We start from the raw sequence: 26,011 nt of genomic DNA on the forward strand, positions 1-26,011 counted from the left end.
CAGGTCACGGACGTGTGTGACGTACAGTATGAATTGTGTGTGTGTGTGTGTGTGTGTGCATGGAATGATGAAGGGAAGTTGGCCTCTTCTCACATTCAGAGCATGAGCAGAGTGGAAAGGTCGCACGTGTGTAAATGTTGACCCCTCAATATGTCGGTCGCCTATCACGCGCCCGTCACTCCTGCTGCTCCCTCTCATCCCGTCTTCACTCTGTCGCCGCGTCGGACGAGTCATGCGTGTGTGAATGTGCTCCCATGTGCGGCACGTCCACATCCCACATCCTGCTACTATTCCACACTTCCTCTGGGGGAAGCCAGGCTCAGTATGGACACACACACACGCGCGGCACACACTCCTCTGTCGCACGCTCCTCCATCCCTCCATTCTCACACCTTCTTCTTCTTCACGGTCTTGTCGCGGCCGCTCTGCCGCTTTAAATCATCCCGTATTCACACACTGTCACCGCTGTGCTCACGTAGACGCTGCTGCTGCTGCTGCATTTCCCCTGTTTACCTCCATGCTTCCTCTCCCCTCCCCTCCCCTCTCCTCCTTTCCTCTCCTCTCTCCTCCTCTCCTCCTCTTCTTCCCTTCTCAACATCTCCGTATTGACACTTCAGAAGAGCCACAGCTTGCACAGTCCACAGCGGCATCCAAAGCCAAAATGACAGCAGGCGCTACACCCTCCCTCCCTCCCTTCACACTGCCATGCATCCTTCCTTCGTGTTACGCTTTTTCCTACCCCCTTCCCTCCCTCCCTTCTCCCCTCCGTCCTTACACTCGGTCGGTGCCGTAGCTCCTGTAGTCCACCGCGGCCGACACGGCCACTATGACAGCAGGCACGCCGTACCCTGCCAGGTAGAAGTACTTAGTCCTGGAGTGTTCACTCTCAAACACCTCCACCAGCATGATGTAGAGCTGCACCCCTTCCAGGAACATCCAGGTGAAGGCTGCCAAGAAGAAGAAGTGGAGCAACGCGGCGAACACTGCACAGGCAATCTGGTGAGGGAAGAGGAGGAGGAGGGGAAGGATTAAAATCACAGTCGTAGCAACAAACAGCACTCAGACTGAAGAAGGGACACAAACTCAGCAGGAGATAAGAGGAGCGAGACGATTAATCACTCAAAACGGGAAGGAAATGATTAAAAAAAGGGGGGCCGGCCGTCGGTGGAACAGACATGATACAAACGTGTGGGGGTGAGGAACAAAGCCAATGGAGGGAACGCTGGGAAACTACAATTACCACACACACACACGCTCAAACTGTAATTACAGGCTACGAGATGACACATTACAAATTACGGGAGAATAACAATATCAGTTTAGCTTCCTTCCTCGCTTAACTAACCTTTACACAAAACACGAACGGAGATATTGTGTGAAAATACGCACAACCTCGACATAAACGCTGTTTGCCAACGAGGAGAGACTCAAAAGGCATTCAGCCTTAATTCTGGGCTCTGCCTGAACTTCAACCGTATCTTATTGCATAATTAGAAAAAAAAAAAAAAAAAAGGCTGTAATTCTTAACTTTGCAATGTGAAACATTATTAAAAGATAATATCAGATACAGTTTTTAAAAAAAGGTTCACGTCTGCAGCAATCAGCCCGCGATGCGTTTACGACCCCGACGCTGGATTTTTGCATTGTTAGTAGCCAGTGAATAGTGACGGATGAAAGGGACGGAACAGCTGGAGAGGCAGACGATAAAATACTTAGAAAACCTGCTGAGAGAGTCTGCGGGAATATATGAGAAAGAAGAAGAGACAACAGAGCTGCGAAAAGGGATGAACGGCTGGAAAATAAAAGAGGGGGGGGGGGGGGGGAGGAGGGGAGGAGGGGGTATCAAACCTAAAACCGCATTAGCAATTTAGGCAAGACGACGGTGAAGAGAAGAGGGGTGCTTAAGAAAAAGAGGCAGAGGGAAGAATGAGCGGCGGGATTTGCCCGGCCGCGTTCTGAAGGCGGCGTTCTAATCTAAAGAGTCACTCCTAAATCACTGAATGGGCGAGCGAGCAGAGTTTTATAATGGAAGCGTTTGCACAGAGAGAGAGAGAGAGAGAGAGAGAGACAATTACCTAATGTCTGAGAGACAATGAGTTTAGGGGGTGAGGGATTCGCTCATTTCCATTTCTAATGATCACGCACGGTGTAGCTTACACACACACAGACAAAGACACTCACACACACGCACACACACAAACGTGCGCGCAGGTATAAAAAAAAAAGAAGAAGGAGAAGAAGAAGTGGCTGCTTATGCAAAGTCATTTAGTTTTTCCTGCTGGAATTAGAAGCTTAACCGGCTCCGAGCTAAGTGACGCTGAAGATGTTAATGGAGGTCACAAACAGTCACCAGTAATTAACGGCAGAATGGGACACACACACACACGCTCACACACATATACATCAAGCGTATATACGTCATCTCCCGTACGAGAACAGCCACATAAACAGACACACACACACATTGCGCCCGCATTTCACTCCAGTTGTTTTGCTGAGTTTTGTTCGTTTGCAATAAGCCTGTTGTCTCTCTGAATACTCAGCGGGATGCAGAGGCCGGAGGCGACTCCGTGCCTGGGAGGAAGTGATGGAGAAGATAAAGGATCCAGCCCAGAGCGCCTCGTCCCCCACAGACAGACGCTCCTTAACGGCTTAAGCAACTCTACGCACACACACACACACACACACACACACAATGAAAACACAAGGTAGCACTCTCTGGAGGGCGCTTTGCACCGATCGCAGGAGTCTTTTGGTTGAGTGACGCTTTTGATGGGAGTGCGAAAAAGCTGCAGTCAAACTAGGGCGGTGGAAAATGGGGGTCCACCTCAGATCTGATGGCGTCGTACAGACTTTTTGTTTCCAGGGACGCTTCCCCCTCGTGTGGCTCCCCCACGACAAAGGCACCAGATGTGAAACCAGCACGCTCCGCTCGTAAACATTTACATCAACGCCGTGGACCACGTTTAACGTCACCTGTCATCAGAAACCGGTATGGATCCAGCGGCGCCTTGTTAGGAACTTCCTCCTAATGAGAAGCGCACCGTGTTTGATGAGTGCGCTGTCACACACCGACACACCCCAGACGTGACTGCCTCTCGGTTTAAACACACAGAGACAGAAGTAATGTTTCGTCCAATGTCATTTGGAGGGCGAAGAGTGTTGCCATGGAGACCTGCTGTGCAATCTGTCCGTTGAGGGGTCGGTGCTCTGACTCTTACTCCCAAATGAATGAAAGAAACAAACCCCGAATCCAGATTTTGAGTTTCTGGAACAAAGCTGAAGGCGCTGTAACAGTTTCTCTACGCGCGCACACACACACACACACACACACACACACGCACACACACACGTGTATCCTGCAGTCACTCTAGGACGTTCACTCTAGAACGATACCTATAAGGTGAGATTTGAGATGAGACATGATACGTTTAAAACACAAATATCTATAATCAGTTAAATTGTATCCACTTATCTAACAGGTTTGGAATCGACACCTAGATGGAAATAACAGATGGATTGAGTTTCCCTTTCAGACCTTAACAGTAAATGGGTCAACACATTATCCGGCCAAGCCTTGTGAACCTCCATGCTCTAGTTTGAACGCGTGCAGTTAAGTGCGAACGCAGAGATACATTCTGATAACGGCAAAACATCTCACCGGCTGGTCTGCTCTGTTGATCCCGACCAGGAACAGCGACTCGGCGATGAAGAGGCTGATGCAGAGGTTCTTGTGGATGGTGTTGCGGTCGCTCTGGAGCCCGCGGAAGAAGCAAAAGGTGAAGATGCAGATGAGCAGGCAGACCAGCGACAGCAGGATGCCCACCCATGTGATCACGTCCAGCAGCAGGTCGTGCATGCTGCCCGCCTTCTGGTAAAGCGTGAGAGAGAGAGAAGAAGAAGACGCGAGATATTACAAGATTATGTACAAGGGTAATACTGCAGGAGCTAAAACACACCCATGCCCCCCCTGCCCACCTCCCCCCTCTCTCCTGACTGATGTAAGTGTCCGGCTGTGTGTCACTGAGCGTTCAGGGCCGCCGTGTTACGCGGCGTTGCACAGATGCGCCGGCTCTATCCATCAGTGTCCCGCAGCCTGGCGGGGAGAGCGGCGTTCGCCATGGCGCTGCCGTGATGGATCTACCGCTCCAACCCTCACACTGTGTTCACACGGGGCTGCCAAAGTGGCTCCTCTGACCATGACCCCTTTAGAAGTAACACACGTCTCCCGGCCCGCGGCGGGGGGACGGAGGAGAGGGGGGGGGGGAGAGAGTGTCACGGCACATCCAAAGTTACAAGAGCTGATTTGCGAGGAGGAACTTGGTCGGCGTGTAACAAAAGAAGTACTTGACTCGCACGCACGCAGCGGGACGTAATAAGGTTTCCATCGACCACCCACAGGGGCGCAGGTATAAATAAATCAGCCACTTTCATTTTCTGACAAGTGAAATATAATTTTTCACAACAGAGAGCGACCGACCTGCGCCTCTCGCCTCACACACGCCGACCCCTCCGTGCTAAATCCAGACGGATCTATTTTCGGGAACGCTAAACTCTATAGGCTGAACGCTCGGATTTTAAAGTCAGGATTCTGCTGTCAAGTCTGATGTCATCATCAGGCATGACCAATCAATTGCACATTGCGCCCTGCCAAGCATGATTAATCAATGCTGAGCAGTCTGGAGAGCTGCGACCCCTTTTCCAGATGTTGTGGTCCCCTTCCCTCCTTCCTAACTCCTTTCCTTTTTTAGTCTCTTCCCACTCCTTCCTGGCCGTTACTAATCTGATGATGAACAACCGGCCCCTTGATCCTGCCCGCCTCCCCCCCGCCCCCCCCTGCTGCCCCGAGGAGGCGCGCCAGAGCGAATGCTTACCTTGACCTCCACGTGGGCCATGAGCACGGCGAAGCTGGTGAGGTGCGTGCAGGAGCAGCTGGTGTGTGTGCGGTTGGTAGACAGCAGACGACAGTCCTGCGTGGACCAGAAACCCGTCATGGTGCGCTTGGAGTAGCTCCAGAATGAACAGTTGGGATTGAAGTTCTCCTCCGAATGCTGGGGGGCAAAGGAGGAGGTGGCATGGCGAGAGAGGAGAGAGAGAGAGAGAGAGAGAGAGAGAGAGAGAGACCAAGAGGGATGGGGGGAAGAAGGTAGGAAGTTTTTTTGGAGGGGAACGGGAAGAGAGAGAAATAGTAGTTAGTTGATAGTTAGTCATGGGGTGGTGGGAGGCAGAGCCAGAGAAAGTGAGAAAAGGGGTGGGAGGAGGAATTGGTGAGGAAAAAAGGAAGGAGAGGAAGACAAGGCACAGAGGGAGTCAAACACACACACGCACGCACGAGCGCACACACACAAGAAAACAACAAACAGAAGAGACAGAATGTGAGAGTGCAAAAACAAATAAACATGGCGGCATGGCAGGAGGTGACAGTGCGGCGCGCGAGCCTGACGCGATTTTTGGAGTGCAGGAGCTGTTTGTGTTGGGTAAACTGATGAGGCTGCGCTCTGCGGCGCCGGGGAAGTTTCTCTCCAAATGAGCAAGAGGAGGGGGGGAGGGGAGGGGGGTTTGGGGTAGAGGGGGAGAGGGGGGCGGGGGAGAGGGGAGAGGGGGGAGGGGGGAGTGCTACCCTCCTGCACCTGCGTCCTCACTGAGGGACGTTGAACAGTGACGCTGACCACAAAACGGGATCTCATGTCTCCCTGCACTCAAAACTTTGTATGTTTCCTACTCTGAGAAGATACTTTACACCTCTAAAATACTAATGTAAGTAAATGAGGTCATCCAGTAGTAGAGTGAAGTAAAGTAAATGCTGAATGTTGAAGTTTATACATAAGTATAGTTTTCTTTTCATTGATTTATTCACTAATAATCTCAATTTCTTTAAATGATGACGTGATGTGAAAGCCTTTTCCTCCACGACGTCTCAGCTGTGATTGCTGACTTATTAACCATCACGTACCTGCAGGTGTTTCACAGTGAAGACCACAGGCTCCGACAGGTAGACCTTGTTGCTCTCCTTATTAATGGACGCCGTTATGACCGGAGAGTTGACGATGACAGAGTAATTAGGGTAGACGGCTTCGCTGCTCAGCCGCACGCTGGCGTTCTCCGTGGACAGATAAGCGCCCAGGTTCCTGTACAGGACGAAGGCCATCCTGATCTCACCTGTCACAGGAGCACAGAGAATGTTCCCGCTTAATTGCGATCTTGTGCAGTGGTGATAAAGAGAAAAGGAGAGAGAGAGAGAGAGAGAGAGAGAGAGAGAGAGAGAGAGAGAGAGAGAGAGAGAGAGAGAGAGAGAGAGAGAGAGAGAGAGAGAGAGAGAGAGAGAGAGAGAGAGAGAGAGAGAGAGGCGCAGAGGGAATGTGAGGTTTCTGGACTACCGTTCCTGCCGTGCTGTTTGAGAGTGCTGGCTGACAGCTGGATTGAGTTTCCGTGTAGTTCTGACTGAGGGAATGTCAGGTCTCCCAGGTTCCCATCCGTGCTCAACCTCGCCACTTCCAGCTCTGTAACACACACGCACACACGCACACACGCACACACACGGTAAGTTGAAACACTTTCCATCAACTTTGATTCACATCCCACTTGTAATAACCTTGTTTTTGCCACTAAGTGCTGCACAGCAGGACACTGGCAGAAAAAAAATCCTCCAGCCATTTCTATCTCATTCTACACAAAGAACATGGAAAAATAAAGCTGACACTCATCAAAGTGAAATAATGTGTTTTTATTGTAAAAAAAAAAAAACCCCAAGTGTCTCCAGGCAACCGGTCCACGCATGGAGGTAGATTGTCCAGCCTCTCTCTCTTGTGTTGTGAGAATCTAATTTCGACATCCAGGTTCGTTAGCACATTCACGATTGCGGCCACGTAATGTATTAGATAAAGTTTCTAATTAAGCACTAATTATACCTTTGGTGTATTGCTATCTTGAGCTTTGGAGTGAGTCGGTGATTTAGACACAGTTTTCATGATGGAAAAACAGCTCCCCGATCAAATAAGAAGCACAAGGACACGTTGAAATGGAAATGAGAGGAGAGGAGGAGAGAGGAGAGAGGAGAGAGGAGTGCAGAGGGACAAGATGTGGACGTGAAAGAGAGTGGAGGAGGTCAGGGAGAAGTGCCGGGAAATGCGAGTTGGAGAGGAACAGAATGGAGGAGTGGAGACCAGATAAAGAAAGGAGAGAGTGTGTGGGGTGTGTCTGCAACGGATAGGACACAAAGGCAAAGCATAGCGAGGTGTGTGTGTGTGTGAGAGAGAAAATGGAGGCAGAGTGAAGAGGGCAGACATATGTGATATGCAAATACAGGCGGAAGGAAAGAAACACCGGATGAGTGCCGCTGACTTTCACAAGAGCCCAAATTTAACACGCACGCTGGGTGCACACACAGGCCACGCCCACCCACCCACCAACACACACACACGTGTACACCTGCACACATCCACACCCTGCATGCAGTGGCAGGGTATCAAAACACACTGAGTCTAATCTAATTAAAGCATCTTTGTCATGAGAATCCTCCCCCCCCAACAAACACACTTGTTCATTAGCGTTATCACACACACACACACGCTGTTACCAGGGTGTTATCCCATCAAATCACTGTTTTACTTCTAATAATAACATCATTTATTCATCTGCATAATGCCGGCGAGTGCAGCCGAGCACAATCCAACGCACTAACACCACCTAGATCCGGTGCCTTCTTCATTCCAGCAATTCATATCTGTTTCGCACATCCCAGAAGGTGTGTGTAGTGTTTGTGTGTGTGTGTGGGGAGGGGGGGGTCGGCTTGAAGTGCAGGGAAGAGAGTGAAGAAGTGCAGAGAAGGAAGTGAGGATGCAAGAAGAAAGACAAAAGAGAGTGAGATGAGAGAGATGAGAGGCGGCATGGGGCTGGTTATGAATAAAGGGGGAGAGATAATCACGGCTGGATCAGCTCACTGGATTAGCTGGGAGGGAAGATTAACAGATGAAACAGGCGAGAGACGCGGATAACAAACATTCCACAAAATGATGACTCCTGTTTTAAGTTCTTACAGAGACGCGACGGCCGACCCCTCTCTGCGGCTGCTTACGCCATCACTCGTGTGTGTGTGTGTGTGTGTGTGTGTGTGTGTCTGTGTGTGTGTGTCTGTGTGTGTGCGAAGTGAGGCCGCAAACACACAGCGCAGAGACAAATCCAGCAGTAAAGCTATAACGCTGCGTTCACTTCAATCGCTGTATTTCTCACTGAAAGCTAATTTAACAGCACGGCACCATAATACTTTAACACAAACACACACACAGGCTGTTTTTCCACTCAGCTTCCATTTTCTCTCTCTTCTCGGGAGAAGGACGGGCGTACGAGCGGAGTCATCTTCCCGTAATGGGAGGATGACGTGCGGGTAAAATTTGGAAATATCAAATCAAATTGGCTGAAAAAGGGCAAAGGAGGACAATCAGGCTGAGTGTCAATGTGTACAAAAATATATCCATCATTGTCTGGTGGCAAATGGATTAAATGTTGAAAAAAATCGATAAAAATGATGGAGAAAGAAATTGGGGGAAACAATTTGTCCCTGCATTAGAAGCCTCAACATTTCCTTCCTTTTGTCAGGTGAGTTTGGCCTTCAGAAAGCAACAAAGCAACAAAGTGTCACGAGTAGTAGAGGCAGTAGAAGAGTGGGTAGAGCTTCCACTTAAGAACCGGAGGGTTGCCGGTTCGAGTCCCTGCCGAGGTGCCCCTAAACAGGCACTGAACCCTCAAGTGCTCCCCCCTCTGCGAAGGGTGGTAATATACTGTAATGTAAGTCGCTTTGGATAAAAGCGTCCGCCAAATGATCGTAATGTATTTTGCTGTGTTATTTGCAAAAAAATCAAGTGTGATAATAAAAAAATACTGCCTTTTGCTCTTTTTGTACCTGGGAAAACTGCCAAAGCTTTGATAAAGTTGTTGATCAAGACGCTGCTGTGGTTGGGACCGGTGCAGGAATACATCGATTCCGTACATGTATGAAGGTATAGCCAGCTTTTCTCCACGGCACCATGACCCTATGTAATATTTAATGTTCACCTTTTTGAATTCTTTATCAGTGTGAGCTATTGCATAAGGGAGGGAGATCTAAACTGGGCGTCAACGCTAAGAAAACACCCCTCAAAGAGCACAAAGTCTCTATTGATGAATTACTGGCTTCTCCAACTATTGCGCCTCTTCAACTTCCTTTTTCTGTTTTGTACACATATGGCTGTATACTCAGTTCAGTTCAGGCTGCGGAAAAACGTCCCATAACCCCCCAAAAATCCGTAATGCATGGAGCGTTCCAAGCACAAACACAGATCTGGGCAGTTTTTCGCTTGTTTACAAAGCTTGAAATGTCAGTGGCCGCCGAAATAACAAAGGCATTGATCGGCGACAAGCTCAAAGAGTATTACATGAAAGCAGAAGTACACAAGAGGGATGTGATAAAAATAAAATCAAACAGTACATGGGAGGACGTGGTTTGTCGCACTTTCATCTCATGGTCAGACCACCAGCCGGGCAGAAAACCTGTGACACAGTTGGAACACTCATTGCGGCGATCATAGCGTCTGATCCTGCTGCTGCCTTGTTGCTCATTTTTAGCCTGCTCGCACACAATGAGCATCACAAATTGCAGTGTAGAGTGAATTCCTAAATTGCTCAACACAGATTTAACAACGGAGCGCGAAAGGGGACAAAAGGTAGTTTGATTGGTGGAATGTCAGCAGTCGGACGGGGCGACTAGGTCACACAAACAAGCATACAAGTCTATGCTTCTGTTTGAAACGTGAGATTAGCTCAATCCAAAAGCTAAGTGGGCTCCTTGTTAGTGTTTGTCTGGGGTTTTGCTGTTTCATACCGTGCTGTCTCTGCGCTTTCCTCTGCTCCTTTTGCACAGAGAAAAGCGCAGAGCCTCAGGTGTGTCGGCAGCACGGTGAGTGAAGCGCAAATCGCTGAGCGCAGCACAATTTTATCTTGTGTAAGCACCCATAGATAAATTCTAGCTCAGCTTAATGTGCACAAACAAATCTTGCACGTTCATATTTCTGCCCCACTTCCATCTTCTGTGAGTCCATTTGCATTCATTCACGTTTGTGTGTGTGTGTGTGTGTGTGTGTGTGCGTGTGCGTGTGTTTAACAGCTCACGTGTAAGCTGAAGTTATTCTGGGAGCACTGTGAGGTGAGATGTTCTATGCATATATTATATAACACCGTATTAGATGGTCTTTACCAGTCTGAACATGAGTCCAAACTGTAGGTTGTTGCTTATAAACCTGTGAAAGAACAAAAGAAACCAAACCAAACCTCCCATAGTGAAGCTCAAGTAATGCAAGTAATTACAACCACCTGTAATGACTCTAGTTCCCCTGAGCTCCTGCTTGACACTGCTGCAGTCACACCTGAGAGACTCCAGGGCACTGAGCAGCAAATGGAGATAAAGTGTCTAGCTTGAGGGCATCTCAACAGGCTCCCTGACAGATGAGGGTCCGGCCCGAGCTTTGAGGAAGGAAGGAACCCAAACATGTACTCACGGATGTTGTCGGTGGTCTCCTGCACAGTGTCGGTCTTGAGCAGGTTGTCAGCTAACATGAAAGCTCCGGTTTCCACAGTGTCCAGTAGCAGAGTGGCTGAATGCAGCTGCGTGCTGGTGGACAGCTCTCTCCACGCTGCATGGGCCCGTGGCTGGAGAAGATTATTGACCGTCTCCACCATCGCCTGGGGCCACAGTAGAAACATGGAGGTCAGACAGAGGAAGCTCATGCTAACATTTTTATCACTCTCAGCCAATGGAGCTGAAGCAAATCCATTTTAAAAGGCAGATAACGTCGCTATTCCATAACTAATGAAGACAGCAGTCGATGGGATGCAGCAGTGAGAGTGCAGCGGCTTTCCATTGATCATGTTGATAAATCATGACAACAAACATGTTAGCAATGCAAATGTAGCATTCCCATGCAGACACAACAAAGGCAACAAAAACAAAACACACTTGTAAGTTTTTAAGTACATTTTCACCCTTACAGTCCAGAGTTTTATTGTTCCAAATCCGTTTTCAGTACTCTGAAGGCTATTGTGACGGAAAATCCATCACAGATGTTCAGAGAATCAAGCTAAGCTAATTACCTGATTGCAATCAGCAGCTGTCTACACCCCCAAACGCTCTGGGTTCCTTTAAAGCCACTCGTCTTTATCTCTGAGTTACAAAACTTTGGTGGAGTAGAAATAAGACTTTTATCATTTAATGTCTTCTGGGTCATCATCCAGCCATGCAGAACCGTTTCAGAGTCTCCGAATATTACACAACTAAGTGTTGGCTCACAAAATAGTCTCTGTGAAACAATGCTTATTTTGTCTGCGGTTCAAATTCCTTTATACCCCCGAGTTCTCCTCCTCCTTCGCGCACACACTCTCTCTCACACACACACACGCCTTAAAACACCCAGAGTGAGATAAAGAAAGAGAGAGAAGAGAGAGTGAGCGGGAAGAGAGCCACGGTAGGGTGATAAAACAGTCCAGCGAGTCCGCGGTGACAGGTGTCCTCTGGGAACACGGAAGGCGGAAAAGCGAATACAGGCGCTATCAAATCCACACATCTCACACTCCCGTCTGTCTCTTTATTTCCTATCCCCCCCCACACCACACACATACACCCTCGTTCACGTTCACAAACTGACTCCTGTCTCTTACTCGCTCTCTCTCTCTGGAGGAGAGGGGAAGAGAAAGAGGGAAAATAGGGGCACAGGTGGGAGCAGAGCGGGAAGGGGGGGGCGGGTCATCCAGTGGGGACTTGCAAGGACAGAGAGGAGGATGAAGAAGATGACTCAGAGGAAGAGCGAGAGACTCCCACGTCAACCGTTTGACTTCCTCCGTGCTGCCTTCAGTGGGCATTAGAACTGAGAGGCCAGAAGGGAGGGGTAACTGAACTTAACTGTACTGAACTTAACAGTGGCTCAGTGAGTAGTGCTTCCGCTTTGGAACCGGAGGGTCGCCGGTTCGAGCCCCTGCCGAGGTGCCCCTGAGCAAGGCACCAAAACCTTAATTGCTCCCCCCTCTGCGAAGGGTGGTAATGTAATGTAAGTCGCTTTGGATAAAAGCGTCTGCCAAATGATCGTACTGTAATGTAATGTAACTCATCAGAAATCCCTCAGGCACACAAATTTTCGGGGAGGCAGTGGCTCAGTGGGTAGAGCTTCTGCTTGGGATCCGGGGGGTTGCCGGTTCGAGCTCCTGCCGAGGCGCCCCTGAGCAAGGCACTGAACCGAACCCCCAATTGCTCTGCGAAGGGTGGTAATGTAATGTAAGTCGCTTTGGATAAAAGCGTGGCAAATGATCGTAATGTAATGGGTAAGGAGTGTGTGTGTGTGTGTGTGTGTGTAGGGGGAGAAAGAGGGCCAGGTGGGAGAAGGGGACCGGAGATATTAATCCTACCTGTTTATTTTTGAGATATCAACATGTAACACATTTTGATATATCGCACACAAAACCGAGTGTTTAGCTAATACGATAATATTACATCCTATTTTATTGTGAGCTGCTAATTAGCTGGGATGCATATCAGATGATTTGGGAGGGCTGCATGTAAACAAAAACTAATTAATCCACTGCTTCAGCAAACAGACAGAATGCACACACATACAGCAGTAAATCTGTCTCCGTCTCTCTCTCTGCCTCCGCTGGCTGTGGCATGGGACGACGAGCTGTAAGCCTTCAGCGCTCCCTGAACGCCCCGTACGGTGGGAAATTAGGATTCACAAGCCTCCTCTCTGCTCCTAATGAGGAATTTGCTGTATGTGCGCATCTGGTTGAGCAAGTGTACAAATGAGTCTCGACGCATGTGCATGGCACCCATGACAGGCGGCGAGGGGGAAAGGTGCATAAATAAAAGTATTTATACCCCCAGATGAAGAATAGGTGTAGGACGCTGCAGACAAAGTGCATCATTACTGGAAATAAAACAAGCTCAAAGAAATTATAAAAGCATATCACAAATCAAAACTGGACAAAGGGACGTTACTCATATCCATAGCTTCTTCACCACTGGAAAGAAATCATGAAACCTTTTTTAAGGAGTACATAAATAAAATGGAAGAAATTGAAAGAGTGATCTCAAACTGGATGGAGTTTAGAGTTTGATGTTTTCAGCGCAGTGGGAGGATAACACATGTAAAGCTCTACAGATAATGTTTGAAATGCATCGGGATGTATTATAAAAGGTCGACAGTGCGCAAAAGCAAACAGATCCACTTCCACATCTCCCTCGCTGCAGCACTGCTGTGCAGACTGATTGAAAAAAAAAAAAAATTTCAATGCCACATCCTGATTGAAAAAAAAAAAAAATTTCAATGCCACATCCTAAAAAAAACCCCACTCTGCTCTGATTGATCCGCTGTGACGGGGCCGAGCTGCAAACACTCTCAGACACACTCGCCAGCACTCGTGTCCATATGGACGCGTTTAGAGCTCTCAGGCCGGTTACTTACTTACTCACTTACTCACTTACTGGATGTGCTTCTATGGGAGTGAAGCATTAGTTCATCTGTGACAATATTCAACACGACTACATCCACTAATGCAATGTCAAGTGTAAATTAGTAACTAAAGCTGTGAGAAGCACAATTTACAACTGAATGAGACTAAAAGTAGCAGAAAATAGGGAAAGTCCCACCTCTGATTACAGAACAATCATTTCTGTGTGTTGGTACAGTTCTTTTATTTAACAGTATAAGTGTGTGTGTGTGTGTGTGTGTGTGTGTGTGTGCGTGTGTATGTGTGTGTGAGGCTGGGGAGAGCATCACAGTGGATCATTCCGCTCCACCTGCTCCACAGTAGCGGCCCAGGATGCAGGATATGACAGCCAAACTCTCAGGTTGATATGCATTTCAGATAAACCTCCTCCTTTTCTACCCTCATTAAATTCTTTTTATTGGTTTATTGAACTTTTCATTATCTGGCATTTTCAATTTCATACAATTTTTTTTTATTTTTTTGCCATGGAAATTAAATTCCCCTGTCTGTCGCTGAGGCTGCGTCTGTAGAAGGGAGAGAGAGAGAGAGAGGTGCGGAGGAGAAGGGGTATGATTTCCTCCTGGTCCACACATCACCACATCAAAAAGTCAGAGGGAATGTGTGTGTTTGTCAGCGTGTGTGAGTGTGTGTGTGTGTTTGTCAGCATGTGTGTGTGTGTGTGTGTGTGCTGCATGAGTATGAAGACTTGAGGGCTAAATGGAGACAGGTTTTTTAGGGGTCTTCAAAGAGGGGAGAGACTCTGGAGAGACAGATAAGGTTGTTTTCGGGTGTTTGTATGAGTGTGTGTGTGCAACTATGTATTACAGGGATGTGGCACACACACATATACACACACCAGTAAATGGGGCAGAAGTGAAATGCTTTGAAGCGTTGGGGTAATCCAGCGTAAACAGCAGCAGCGAGGCAGAGTGGAGCTGGGCTGCTCCCTCTCCTCCCAGCTACACAAAGGGAACACAGGAACTCACACACACACGTACTGTATGTGTGTGTGTGTGTGTGTGTGTGTGTGTGTGTGTGTACAGGATGAATGTATGTGAGCGGAGTAAAACGCATTTTTGTAATACGTCTGAGCTGAGACGTTAGAAGAAGGTTCCTCAGAGAGAAAGGAGAAGAGGAGCCGATATTCGCTTGAGCTCTGAGGAAGTGCATGTTCAGAAAATGTATTCATCGGAGCAGCAGGCTGATCTGTCAGTTGTTGTTGGGGTTAGTCTCCCCTGATGAGATGAGTTTGCAGCTAAATCAGGCTTTAAATTCACAGCGTGCCACGTTCTGACCTGCCATCCATAAATAGAGGGCAAATTAGACATTGTCATTGAGCACCGCTGTATCCTCGCTGCCCCTCTCATTGTTTTCCCTCTCGCTCAACAGTCCGTTTCCTTTTCTCCGTCTCAGTTTCCTTTCTTGTCTCGTGCTCACTCTCTTCCGATCGTCTTCGCAGACTCGATGTCTCTCTCTCTCCCTCCCTCTCTCTCTCTCTCTCTCTCTCTCTCCCTCTCCGTCAAGCCACCCTACAGCATCAAAGCCTCTCCACACCACCAACTTCATCATGAATAAATTGCCAATTTAATATACATGAAACGAGTCCCAAGTTCCCTGAACGAAGTGAGAGGGGAGAAGAGATGAAGTGTGTGTGTGTGTGTGTGTGTGTGTGTGTGTGTGTGTGTGTGTGTGAGCGGGCGAGCGAGCGAGCGAGAGAGAGAGAGAGTGAATGTCGAAGTGTGTGAGAGAGAGAGAATTCAATTATTTTTTGTCTCTATTAAGAACCTAAACCTCCTGCTCACTCTCCTCACTTGGCAATTAGTGCTGTAGATAATTAAGGAGGAGAGGGCAGCGCCACACCACATCCCTAATCACACACACTTTCATCTGGCAGGGTAGGGGACTGTTGATATAATTTTGTTTCACATTACTAAGGCTAATTATATAATCGATCACTCCGAGCCCACTGCAATACCCAAGGTGTATGTGTGTGTGTGTGCGTGTGTGTGTGTGTGGGTGTGTGTGAGAGAGACGTGATGATACCGTGGACGCCGCGTCTAAGAGAACCGAGGAGACGCATCAAAATGGAGCCGGAGTGTTGCGATGTGACGGGAAGCGGACAACATGAAAGCATATTCATGTGTTTATGTTTGTGAGCGTGTGTCTATTTGTGTGTGTGTGTGTGTGTGTGCGTGTGTCAGCTTGCGTATCGTCCTAAGCCATGTTCTGTGATGTGACATTGCTGACTGGTGCTGACGTTAAGACTTTTCCATGGGAAGGGGGGGGGGGGGAAAAAGCCTGCATCAGGAGAAAAAGAGCCAGCCCATCATGGAGGGGGAGAGAGAGAGAGAGGGAGGGGGAGAGAGAGAGAGAGAGAGAGCAGTTTATCTCCAGTACATGGATGTGGGCGGTGGTGTCCTTTGATTTACTGAGCAGCGACTTTCAGCTGACCAGAAACACGCCTGAATGATGTCAGATGTTCTCTCCACATCGCCGAGAACCAACATGAAAATAATCACACAACAAGGACACACAGAAAACCACACACACACACACATACGCGTGCGGCGCCGGTGACACGTCACACAGCAGGTATTGTGTTTAAAAGCCAGCGAGGCCATGATCAAACAATGTGAAGCCGAATATCCATCATAGTCAGTTCATGGCTGCTGTAGTCACGGTGATACGGCAGCGGCGGGGACGTTTGGCTGAATGGAGACAGATAGCGACTCTTTTGGTTCCAGACAGACCCCCTGTTTACAATTCTGCAGACAGTATTGCAGAACAGATGAGCTATTATTGATATTGATCATGGCCTCCGATCGGTGGCGCCGACGCTGAATGCAAAGTCAAAGTGAAGCAAACTGAAAAAAAAGAGAGACATCGCCAGTAAAAACCCTTTGAGGAGGCAAAAATTGCGAGTGATTTTTTGGATTCATAGTCCAGCCAGGACGGGAATAGAGACAGCAGTGTCCACCAGCGTTCATCCTCCTCAAAAGGCCTCGATGGAGACGATCCCCAAATGAAGACGACTGCGGCAGCGTCACATTAGAATTCACCACAAAGCCTCGTAATGTGTGATCACCAACAAGCTCTGCAGTCTGCATGCTGCTCAAGAGTGTGAAAACACACACACAAAGAGACACACGCACACACACACATGCACTCACACACACATGTGGGATCGTGGTGTGGCAAAGTAATCAGGAATACCAGGAAGTGGAAATACCTGTGTGAAAAACCTGCAGGACCTTTCTCTCTTCTGAAGCTGCAAATTCAAACAATTTCACTGTTAGCGATGTAACACCTTCCTAATCACACACACACACGGACACACACACACACACACACACACACACACACACACACACAGTCGGTTGCACAAAGGAAGTCACACCCACATCATTAACAATGCACAACAAATCCTGGGAGACTGAAGGATATTATTATTCTATCCGCTCACCTCCTTTGTCATTCTCGCCTATTCTTCTTCTTCTTCTTGTTCTCCTCTGCTTTTTCCACCCTTTTGCTTTAGCTCTACCTCATTTTTCCTAAATTGTCATCCTTTCCTTTCTTCCCCCCTGTTCACTTTTTACGCCGTATCACTCCGATGCATCGACCATCAAGTGAACCGACGGCATTAATTACTCTGCCACTTGTGCGTGAACGCTCATATTCAATTTCCCCGACACACATTAGCATAATAAACACGCATATGACTCAATTAGATACGTATAACTGGGTCATTATTGAAAGCGCCGGGGCCATTTTCTCCCAACAGATTCAACCTTGGGCGAGCTCATGGGTCAGTGGGAAAGGATAGAGCGGCCGATTCAGAAACGTGGGGATTGGAGCTGAAGCTGAAAAGAGCCAGAGAGCGCAGGAGCGTCGGCTGAGGCGGCTGTCGATCAGCAGAGACGATGAAGAAACAGTTTGCCATCCAGTCACTCAGTCAATCAGCCGGCCCGAGCCAGCCGGTCAGGCGCTCCCCGGTGATTTAGCTCACTTTAATTGACTGCCCGTAGAGATCTTAATTCTTTCCCTTTACTCCGTCTGTTGCCGTCGCAGAACACAGATCTCTTTGCATACCGAGGGGGTCGAGTTTCCGTTCGTTCAACCCCTCATAGGAGCCTCAGTGAATGCAGCAGCCGAAGCTCCAAAGGGCTCAAAGTTCACGTCTTGAAAAACATTAGCGGCCACCCAAAAAATGTGTTTTCAGCTCCAATATCTTTAATGAGAATAAATCCCAGACTGAGGGAAAGTTTTATTAAATTCCAGCGTTGGCTTGGGAAGAGTTGAGGAACACAGCCAAAGACTAAAAGCAGTTATCTATCAGCCGCAATGTTTCACCAAATTTGTTATGAATTGTCCACATGACGAAGAGGCGACCGGCTCCACTCATCACTGACAAATCTACATTCTCGTGTGCGGCTCTTCATCAAAACCTTAATCGCAGAAGAATCAATGTAAAAAAAAAAATGACCCCACTAAAGTGATTCATCTTAATAATCGCACAGTAACGTCATCTATCCGCTCCATTTTCCCTCTTCCTCCTCCTCTTCTAGCCTTCATCTATCCTGTCCTACCTCACCTTGTAACTTATGTGTGCTCCTTACAAAAACCGTAACAACAATACACACTAATACATTCCAGGTGGAGTTGCGGGGCCGCAGTACCTTGGTGAGGCTGCGGGCGGCGCTGTCCTTGCCCCCGGGTGTGAGGTTCCTGAGCTGGACGTCCAGCAGCTCCACTAGTTGAGCCATGGCCCGAACTGTAGACGGCACGTCTCCGGGCCGGAGGAGCCCTTTGGTCTGCTCGGCAAGCTCTCTGGCCACGATGGCAGCCGTCTCGCCCGAACGAAGCTGCGAGGCAAACATGGAGACGGGGGGTCAGAGAGAGAGAGAAAGAGACAGAGAGAGAGGGAGAGGAAGAAGAAGAGGGTGAGCGAAAGAGACAGATGGACAGGAAGAAATCGGATGAGGTGAGACGGCGAGGCCAAGTCGGAATGCGAAAGAGGAACCGTCGCACGCAGGAGAGGACGGAGAGGAGAGAGCGATGAGGTGAGACAGGCGGAGAGGGATGGAGCGGCGACAACAGAGGAAGAGGAGGTCGGAAGGGTGAAGGAGTGGGATGAGCGTCTGTCATAACCTGAGAGGAACTCAGTGTTGTGTTTCAGCGCCTCTCATGTGAGTGTTAGCATAATGACACACAGGAATCCTTCCGAGCATGAAATCCCGCTTTAGTGCCTCTGTTGCCTCGCCGATTTCACAGGGGCCATTTTTTTCATTATTTCCCTCGTACAGAGAAACCCTGGTGGCTCGTACGCCACCGCACCCCGAGCCATCAATCCAACTCAGGGAAAAGAAAAACACTTTTAGGAACCCAACACAATTATGTTCTCCTATGCAGAAGAAGGCGTCCGGCGTCAAGTTATGACGATAGCGGCGGGTGATTAAATGACCTCATCGTAAACTTCAATTCCCCTTCCAGCTCGGATGTGATAGCTGCGGCTAACGAATGGTGATCGCTGCTCGGCCTAAATCTTCCCCTGCGGCCGCTGTGTCTTCATGCGTGAGAAGGAGCACATCCATAATGGAGCGCCTTAAACTCAGGCTGGGTGGGGGAGGATGGGGGAGGATGGGGGAGGCCGATGGCGGCAGCGGCGGCGTTGGAGACTTACTTTCTGCATGATGTGGTTGACCCAGGGGGAGGTGCAGTTGCTGAGGTCGGGGCCTTTGGGATCCCAGTAACCCAAGTGGGCCACGCACACGTATGTTGCCACGCCTGAGAGACAAGGGAAGCAAACAGGGTAAGACACGGCTGACATTCAACCAGAGACATGAATACTTTTTGAGCTGCCTGAGGTGTGTGTGTGTGTTTGTGTGTGTGTGTGTGTGTGTGTAGGGGGGGGTGATCTGTTGGGATGTGCTAGGGACACGTGAGGACTTTAACACGCGCCGTGGCGGTTGGTGCTCGGCCCCTCAGCTCAAGCATCTCTCCGGCATCATCTAGAGCTTTTCACTCACAATCATTTCAAGGGGTTTGCTTAAGATGGAGTCAAATGCAGGAAACTACCAGGCGGGGCAGACGGTGAGTTTGTGGATCAGAGGTCAAACTAAAGTGAGAATCCAACAAACTAGCAGACAGGAGAGCTCATCCAAAGTTCTACATACAAGTGAAGATTGAAGTGCGGCTGGTTCTTACCAAGTGTTCCTACAGGGCAGGGCTGCTTGGCTTTCTGGCCCTGCTGGGTGCGAGGCCACGATATGTCGGCGGTCACCCTGGGGCTGCAGAAGTCCTGCGGGGGCAGGGCCGGGGGTTGCGGGACCGCCGGCGGCATCGGCGGCGCGAACCCTCCTCCTTTGGAGTTCCTGTCGGGGATCTGGTTGCTGTCGGACGACACCCCGTCGATGGGCACCATGATGGCCTGGCGGGTGGTGGTGCGGTAACGCTGGCCCGGGGAAGTGGTGAGGAGCGACCGCGGCGTGGTGTAGTAAGGCGGGGAACGGGTGGTGCTGGTGCGGCCGGTCGACGAAGAGGAAGAGCCGCCGCCTCCTCCGCCGGCTACTCCGAGTCGGTTTGGGGGGATGATGGGAGGGCGGTAGTCTGAAGAGGGCGGAGGAAGAAGAGAGAAATGAAAAATGACAATGCGTGAGTATCAGAGACAAGCGATGTGAGCGACGGTCTTCAGGCGTAAACGGTGTCACAGTGACAGACGGAAACTTGTAGAATTTGCAGTCATTCATTTATTCAACGCTAAACGGCTTTGACAGGAAGTAGATCGTGTTTTCGACGAATTCAGCTTTCTAAACTGACTCCAGCACCAGAGCTTTGTCCTTGTGTTCCGCTTAGAATTCCAAATACACAACAATTCCACATTCGTACACAGAGCATCGCCGCACAGGGAAGCGCTTAGAATGATAAGATTTGTGTAAATGTAAAAATCCCAAAAGCCCCAAACTAGACCAAACGGCAGGTCTGACCTTTGCTCTGCAGTCTCTCCTACGGGACTGGGGGGACCGGGGATGTGGGTCTCGATCTCAAACCTGGCAGAAAAAAACCCTTCCCTGAGCTGCTGTGCATGATTTATAGCCATGTGACATCACAGGAGGGAGGAAGGCCACTTAAAGGCGTAAGGGACCATCCTTTCATTGTCAATATTTCATTGTGAAATTGCTCAATTATTCACGGCGACCCCGCTCGGAGGACAGAAATAAAGAATGAATGGGGGAGATGATGGAGGACAGACGGAGTGTTTGTCCCCCTTTGGGTGTGAAGGTGTCTCGCTGCAGTGTCTCACTCTAACTGTCCCCCGTTCCTCCAAAGCCGCACGCTTACAGATCAATACTGCCGGGAATTAAATGCCGGGAAGAAAGGGGAAATATTCACTTACACTTTCTCTCACTTTGCCTCGGAATTATTTGTATTATTCGCTCTGTAATTACTCGCAAGACGGGAGCTGATTCCTCCTAAAACTGAAAACATTCTTTAATAAAGCAGCAAACACTGAAGATGCAGCTTTGCTTGTAATCTAATGTATCAGGAAGCAAATTTGCAGGAACAGCCAAACAAACGTTATGTTTCTAACTTCTGGTTAAGTTATCAACGTTATTGTTGATTTATCCCCGGAACAATATCCGGCTAATATTCCATCAGTGAAGGAGACATTGTGGCGCGAAGTGAAGAGACACTTGAGCGCTCGGCTGCAAAATACAAAACGTTTATACGAACAATTGGAGGCAAATTCAAATTTTTCACTTGAAAACGATTAATTTAACATACGACAACATCTGTGTGGGATCCTGGGAAATAAATCCAGCACGGCACATTCCTACTTTGCTCGCAGGCACGTAGCGCGCACACACACACGCACACGGACACACACACGCATATGATGTTTAAAAGAAGGAGCACATATAGTTTTTTAATTCTCTGGTCTTGTCTCCATTTCCCCGGTCCTGAGAAAGCCGATTTCCACCTCTATCTCCTCCATCCTGTCTTTAGGAGTGAGCGCCGGTGCACATCCGTGATGCGTTCACAAACCCCCGGGAAAAAAAAAAAAAAAAGGATCCGGTTATCTCTCGCTGGCAGGTGGCAAAAAAAAGTATGAAGTCGTCTACGCGGCTTTAAATCTATCCTGGTTTTTAAATTTTGAGATAGGGGGGGTTATTTCAGGCAACATAAATGTAAAAGCGCTGCAGCCGCTGTGTTGTGTTAGTCAGCCTAAAGTGTAGGTGGCCTCGGGGCATGTTTCTGTGCGACAAGCTGGTCAGTGACATTGAGAGGTTATAGACTTTCCCATCTCACACAGGGACTGTATGTGTTTTTCTGGAGGTAAGTGCTTTGGATTTAATGCGTGCTGCATTGTGTGTGTGTGTGTGTGTATGTGTGTGTGTGATGTGCATATAGAGTGTATAGTGTATAATAGTAAGGTGTGTGGGGGTGTGTGAAGAGTGGAAGAAAGGGCAAAACAATGACGGAGCGGTAAAGTAAGTTGTCCTATCCTGTAGATTAGAGCTTAATTAAGACCATCATACATCTCTGCATCTGAGTGTCTATCTGTGTGTGTGTGTGTGTGTCTGTCTCTTTGACTGACAGCCCAGTAACAACCTGCTCTTCCTGTACGTTCTGTTCTTTTCCTTCACAACTCAGTGGAGTGTTTCCGTACCTAAACTGTGCTGCTCCCTGTTCCTGAATCACTCCCGCCCTTCCTCATGCATTCTCCACGGAACATTGCCATCAATCATGCGTGGCAGCAGTGGCCCAGGGACTCGCTGTCAATCTGCGTGTGTGTGTGTGTGTATGTGTGTGTGTGTACTTATAAAACACAGAGCGAGTGTGTGTCTATCGCCACTGAAACGGGGAGCTCCATTAGAGGGTGTGCGACAACAATGGGAGAGTAATGACCTGTGTGTGTGTGTGTGCGTGCGTGTGTGTGCGTGTGTCTCAGGTTGATGTCTGCTGTTATTTGAGTGCAGGGCAGCAAGCACAGGGGCTGCCAGCTGTGTGTGAGGTAACACAAAAGCCTGTAAGTACAACAGATGACAATGATGGTATACAGACCTTCGCCACCCAGGCATCCAATGCTCGCTCGCTCTCTCTCTCTCTCTGTCTCTCTCTAACTCTCTCTCTCCATCGTATTCTGCCCTCTTTTGCTCGCCCACCTCTCGCTCCCTTTCCCTTTATTGTACAAGCGCCAGCGTGACAAAAAAATGAAAAATGACCTCCGACTGCGGCGAATCCCTCGCTGGCTTGGCTCGGGAGGGAGAGAGAGAGAGAGACGGGGGGAGGGAGAGAGAGAGACATGACGCGATCTACATAAACACGACATAACGCAGCCTCATGAAACATTCACGGTGGGCGGTGTGGGTCACAGGTTTCTACTCACGAGAGCTGACATACATCTATCTGGAGTAAACGCGGCGTGACAACTTCATGATGTCGACAAACCAAAACGCTCTTCAGTGAGAACGATGGGCAACGTTGCGAGTATGTGACACGTGCTGGTGCATTACGGCTTCTGTGATTGTGCGCTACATGTATGCTGTAAACGTACGCGTGTGTGTGTGTGTGTGTGTGTGAGAGCGAAGGCCTTCCCGCACCAGTAGAACTCGATTTCCCACGACGAACAACTCCAATTCTTTTTTTGCAGCGATGTAAGAAACAACATTTTTCTTATTTCCTTGTTGCACGGCTGTGCCGCCCGGAGGTGCCGGTCCCGCCGCAGTATTGAGTCAGACAGTTATAACTTCACCCCATCCTGCTCTATTCTTTCTGACTCCATTTCTGTTTGTTTGCCTGACCTGCAGCGAGCCCGGGGAAGGGCCAGACAATGGCAGGCGCCCGGGCAGTAAACGTGTTCCCAGAGACGTCTGATCACAAAAACCACTGCTGGAGATGCCATCAATCAGCGCGGGGGGGGGGGGGGAGACATTAACGTGCAGTTTTCTGACGTGGAGTGTGTGAGTGTGTGAATGTGTGTGTGTGAGCCTCTGCTGCGATGCTGGGAGTACTCTTGTTGACTTTTTGCTTGGCAAACAGAAGGATTACAAATCTTCAACACAAAAGGTAGAAAGGCTGGCAAGAGCATGGGGGGGAGGGGGGGAATGGGGGGCAGGAAGTTCCCCTGGCACTTTTCCCACATCATCAGAAACTTCCTGTGCACACAGCTGGAGAGGGGAAAAGGACACAGAGGGGATGTGAAGAAGCCGCGGTCGCTGTGTAATGACGGCGTGCGACGACGCTGACGGCGCACGCCAAAGCTACGCAGCAGATACATGACTGAGCTTCATTTCACTTAAAAGCTGCTCCCTCCTGCTTACACACACACACACACAGAGAAAGAGAGAGGGTGTGTGTGTGTGTGTGTGTAGGGGGGGGGGGGGTACAGAGTGGCAACAGCAGAGTGATAATCTGACTGGAGGGCAGCAGGCTTTCTAGGCTGGATAGAGACGTAGAATAGGGCTGTATAATGCGATAACACACCGCCCCTATGGCTGGCACACACACACACACACACACACACACACACACACACACACACACATACACACACACACACACACACACACACACAAACACACATTCACACACTTGCACAGAAATATACAGGTTTTTACTTTTCACTCACGCACGTCTACACACACACACACACACACACACACACACACACACACACAGAGAGAGAGCTTGTGGCAAGTGGCTCAGGCCTGCTGCTGATAACACAGAACGAAGCACTTCAAAGCAGCGATACTTCACAGATAGAAAGCAACCTCGCCAACAAAGCCTTCCTCAAAATGGCTGCCAGGCTCCGGCCAAAGTTCCACAGCTAACACGGCTTCCAGCGCGGACGTGCGCTCGCAGACACTCCTGCCTGTTGCGCAATCGCGTCGGGCGTCTGCAGACGCAGCTGCCCCGGCGCTCACCCTCGTCTTTCTTCATCGGGGGGAACTTCCCTCGCTGGCTCGCTGGCTCGGCGCTAACAGGACAGACGTGTTTCTTTCTCCTCTGTTTCATAAAGGAATGGATATTTGCATCAGCGCATTCCTGTGCTGAAGCAAAGTCAAATTGCATACGCTGCCATTTTAGACAAGCGCGGAATTTATGTCAATTCTGTGAGGACAAGTATGAATATAAAGAAGTCATTCAGCCAAATCCTATTACTGTATTATAATAAAGGCTGTAGCCTCTGGCAAGTGACCCTATAGCTACTCAGCATTCCGCTGCCCGCAGCCTATAATAAACTAAATCATGCCTGATGATGTATGTAGGGATTAACAGTGTAACAGCTTTGTTGCCCTTATTCACATTTTAGATATTTTTAAACCCAAATGTGAAGGGAGCAGAGGGAGACTCGCTCCACTTGCTGCTCTGGTCTGTATTTAATTCCTGCAAGGCTGTGGGCTTCCCTTCCACTCTGTTGTCCTGGCTAGGCCTACTTAATTTGGCATCTGCTGCCTGGCAGAAGGGAGGCGGCGCGGAGAGCCAAGCGCACGCAGAGGGTCTGGCTGGGGCGAATGCAATCGATAAGGACACACTGCAGGCAAGGAACAGGTGCAGCGAGGACGGACGCGGCGAGGCAGAGATCAGCCTGTGCAGAGGCTGGAGCGGCTTTATCTGATTGGAAGAGACGAGGAGAAACCGATGGCGAGAGAGAGAGAGAGAGAGACGAAGAGCAGATCGAGGCGTAGAGGACAGAGGGCAGACGTTGGAGAGGGAGCGTAGTGGACACTTGACATTTGACAAGGACACCATCACTCATGTTGGATTCTTCTTCATCATATCAAGCATTGGAAATTGTGATCAAAAACCAAGAAGAAACAGAAAAATCCAACAAGAAACACACAATGTTCTGATTCTAGAGTTCAGAATGTGTAAAACCACACCTATCAAAGACACATACGCAAACACACCCACACACACACACACTAAGACTTTGGTGTGGAGTGTGCAGAGTTTTAGTGTAATCAGTGATCTGGTGAGAGGAGACCTCTACTCCGTCCATTAACTCCTGTTAAGCTCCCCACTTTAGTTGTTGTTTCCAGAATTTCCTGCACTGCAAGGCCCTCCTGCTTGATTGCAATCTGGTGCCACGGCAGGAAGAGAAAAAGAGGAGAGGAGAGGAGAGGAGAGGAAAGAGAAGGAGAGGAGAGGAGAGGAGGATGGGGGCTCATAGGGTGAAGACAATAGTTACACCGTGCTTGACTTCCTTAGGAAATGGAGCATTGTGACTCCGAACATTCAAGGTTCAAAGGTGAATCTTTAAATTGCAGCAGACAGACAGAGAGGCAGGCAGAGGTCAGCTGTGTTTAACAGAATAGGGAAATAAGGGAATAGAATGTCGATGTGTGATTACTTTAACGGTGATTAATGGCAGCACCGACACACTGACTGATGTGGAGAGAGAGAGAACACGTGACACGCTGGCTCATCTGAAATAAAGAACTCCACTCAAACCTCTGGTCCTGTATTGTGTAAACTCTAACGACTTAATGCTGTAAAGTCTAAG

General features: G+C 49.0%; 1 protein-coding gene across 2 annotated transcripts in view; it reads right to left on the minus strand.

The window, feature by feature from the left end:
* adgrl3.1 (adhesion G protein-coupled receptor L3.1) overlaps window positions 1-26,011 on the minus strand; it is a 101,312-nt gene that overhangs the window by 13,935 nt on the left and 61,366 nt on the right. For both annotated transcript variants that reach the window (XM_076145677.1, XM_076145676.1), the window contains exons 8-17: window positions 19,708-20,109; window positions 19,184-19,287; window positions 18,180-18,365; window positions 16,733-16,771; window positions 10,530-10,713; window positions 6,378-6,500; window positions 5,954-6,159; window positions 4,875-5,051; window positions 3,662-3,871; window positions 776-996 (exon numbers count right to left, since the gene is read on the minus strand). In XM_076145677.1, the coding sequence (XP_076001792.1) occupies window positions 776-996; window positions 3,662-3,871; window positions 4,875-5,051; window positions 5,954-6,159; window positions 6,378-6,500; window positions 10,530-10,713; window positions 16,733-16,771; window positions 18,180-18,365; window positions 19,184-19,287; window positions 19,708-20,109 (1,852 nt within the window). The remainder of the gene's footprint in view (window positions 1-775; window positions 997-3,661; window positions 3,872-4,874; window positions 5,052-5,953; window positions 6,160-6,377; window positions 6,501-10,529; window positions 10,714-16,732; window positions 16,772-18,179; window positions 18,366-19,183; window positions 19,288-19,707; window positions 20,110-26,011) is intronic.

Source organism: Genypterus blacodes, unplaced genomic scaffold (genome assembly GCF_046128005.1).
Source record: "Genypterus blacodes isolate CSIRO-AG114 ecotype Tasmania unplaced genomic scaffold, CSIRO-AGI_Gbla_v1 ptg000030l_1, whole genome shotgun sequence".
In the NCBI taxonomy this organism is placed as follows: Eukaryota; Metazoa; Chordata; class Actinopteri; order Ophidiiformes; family Ophidiidae; genus Genypterus; species Genypterus blacodes.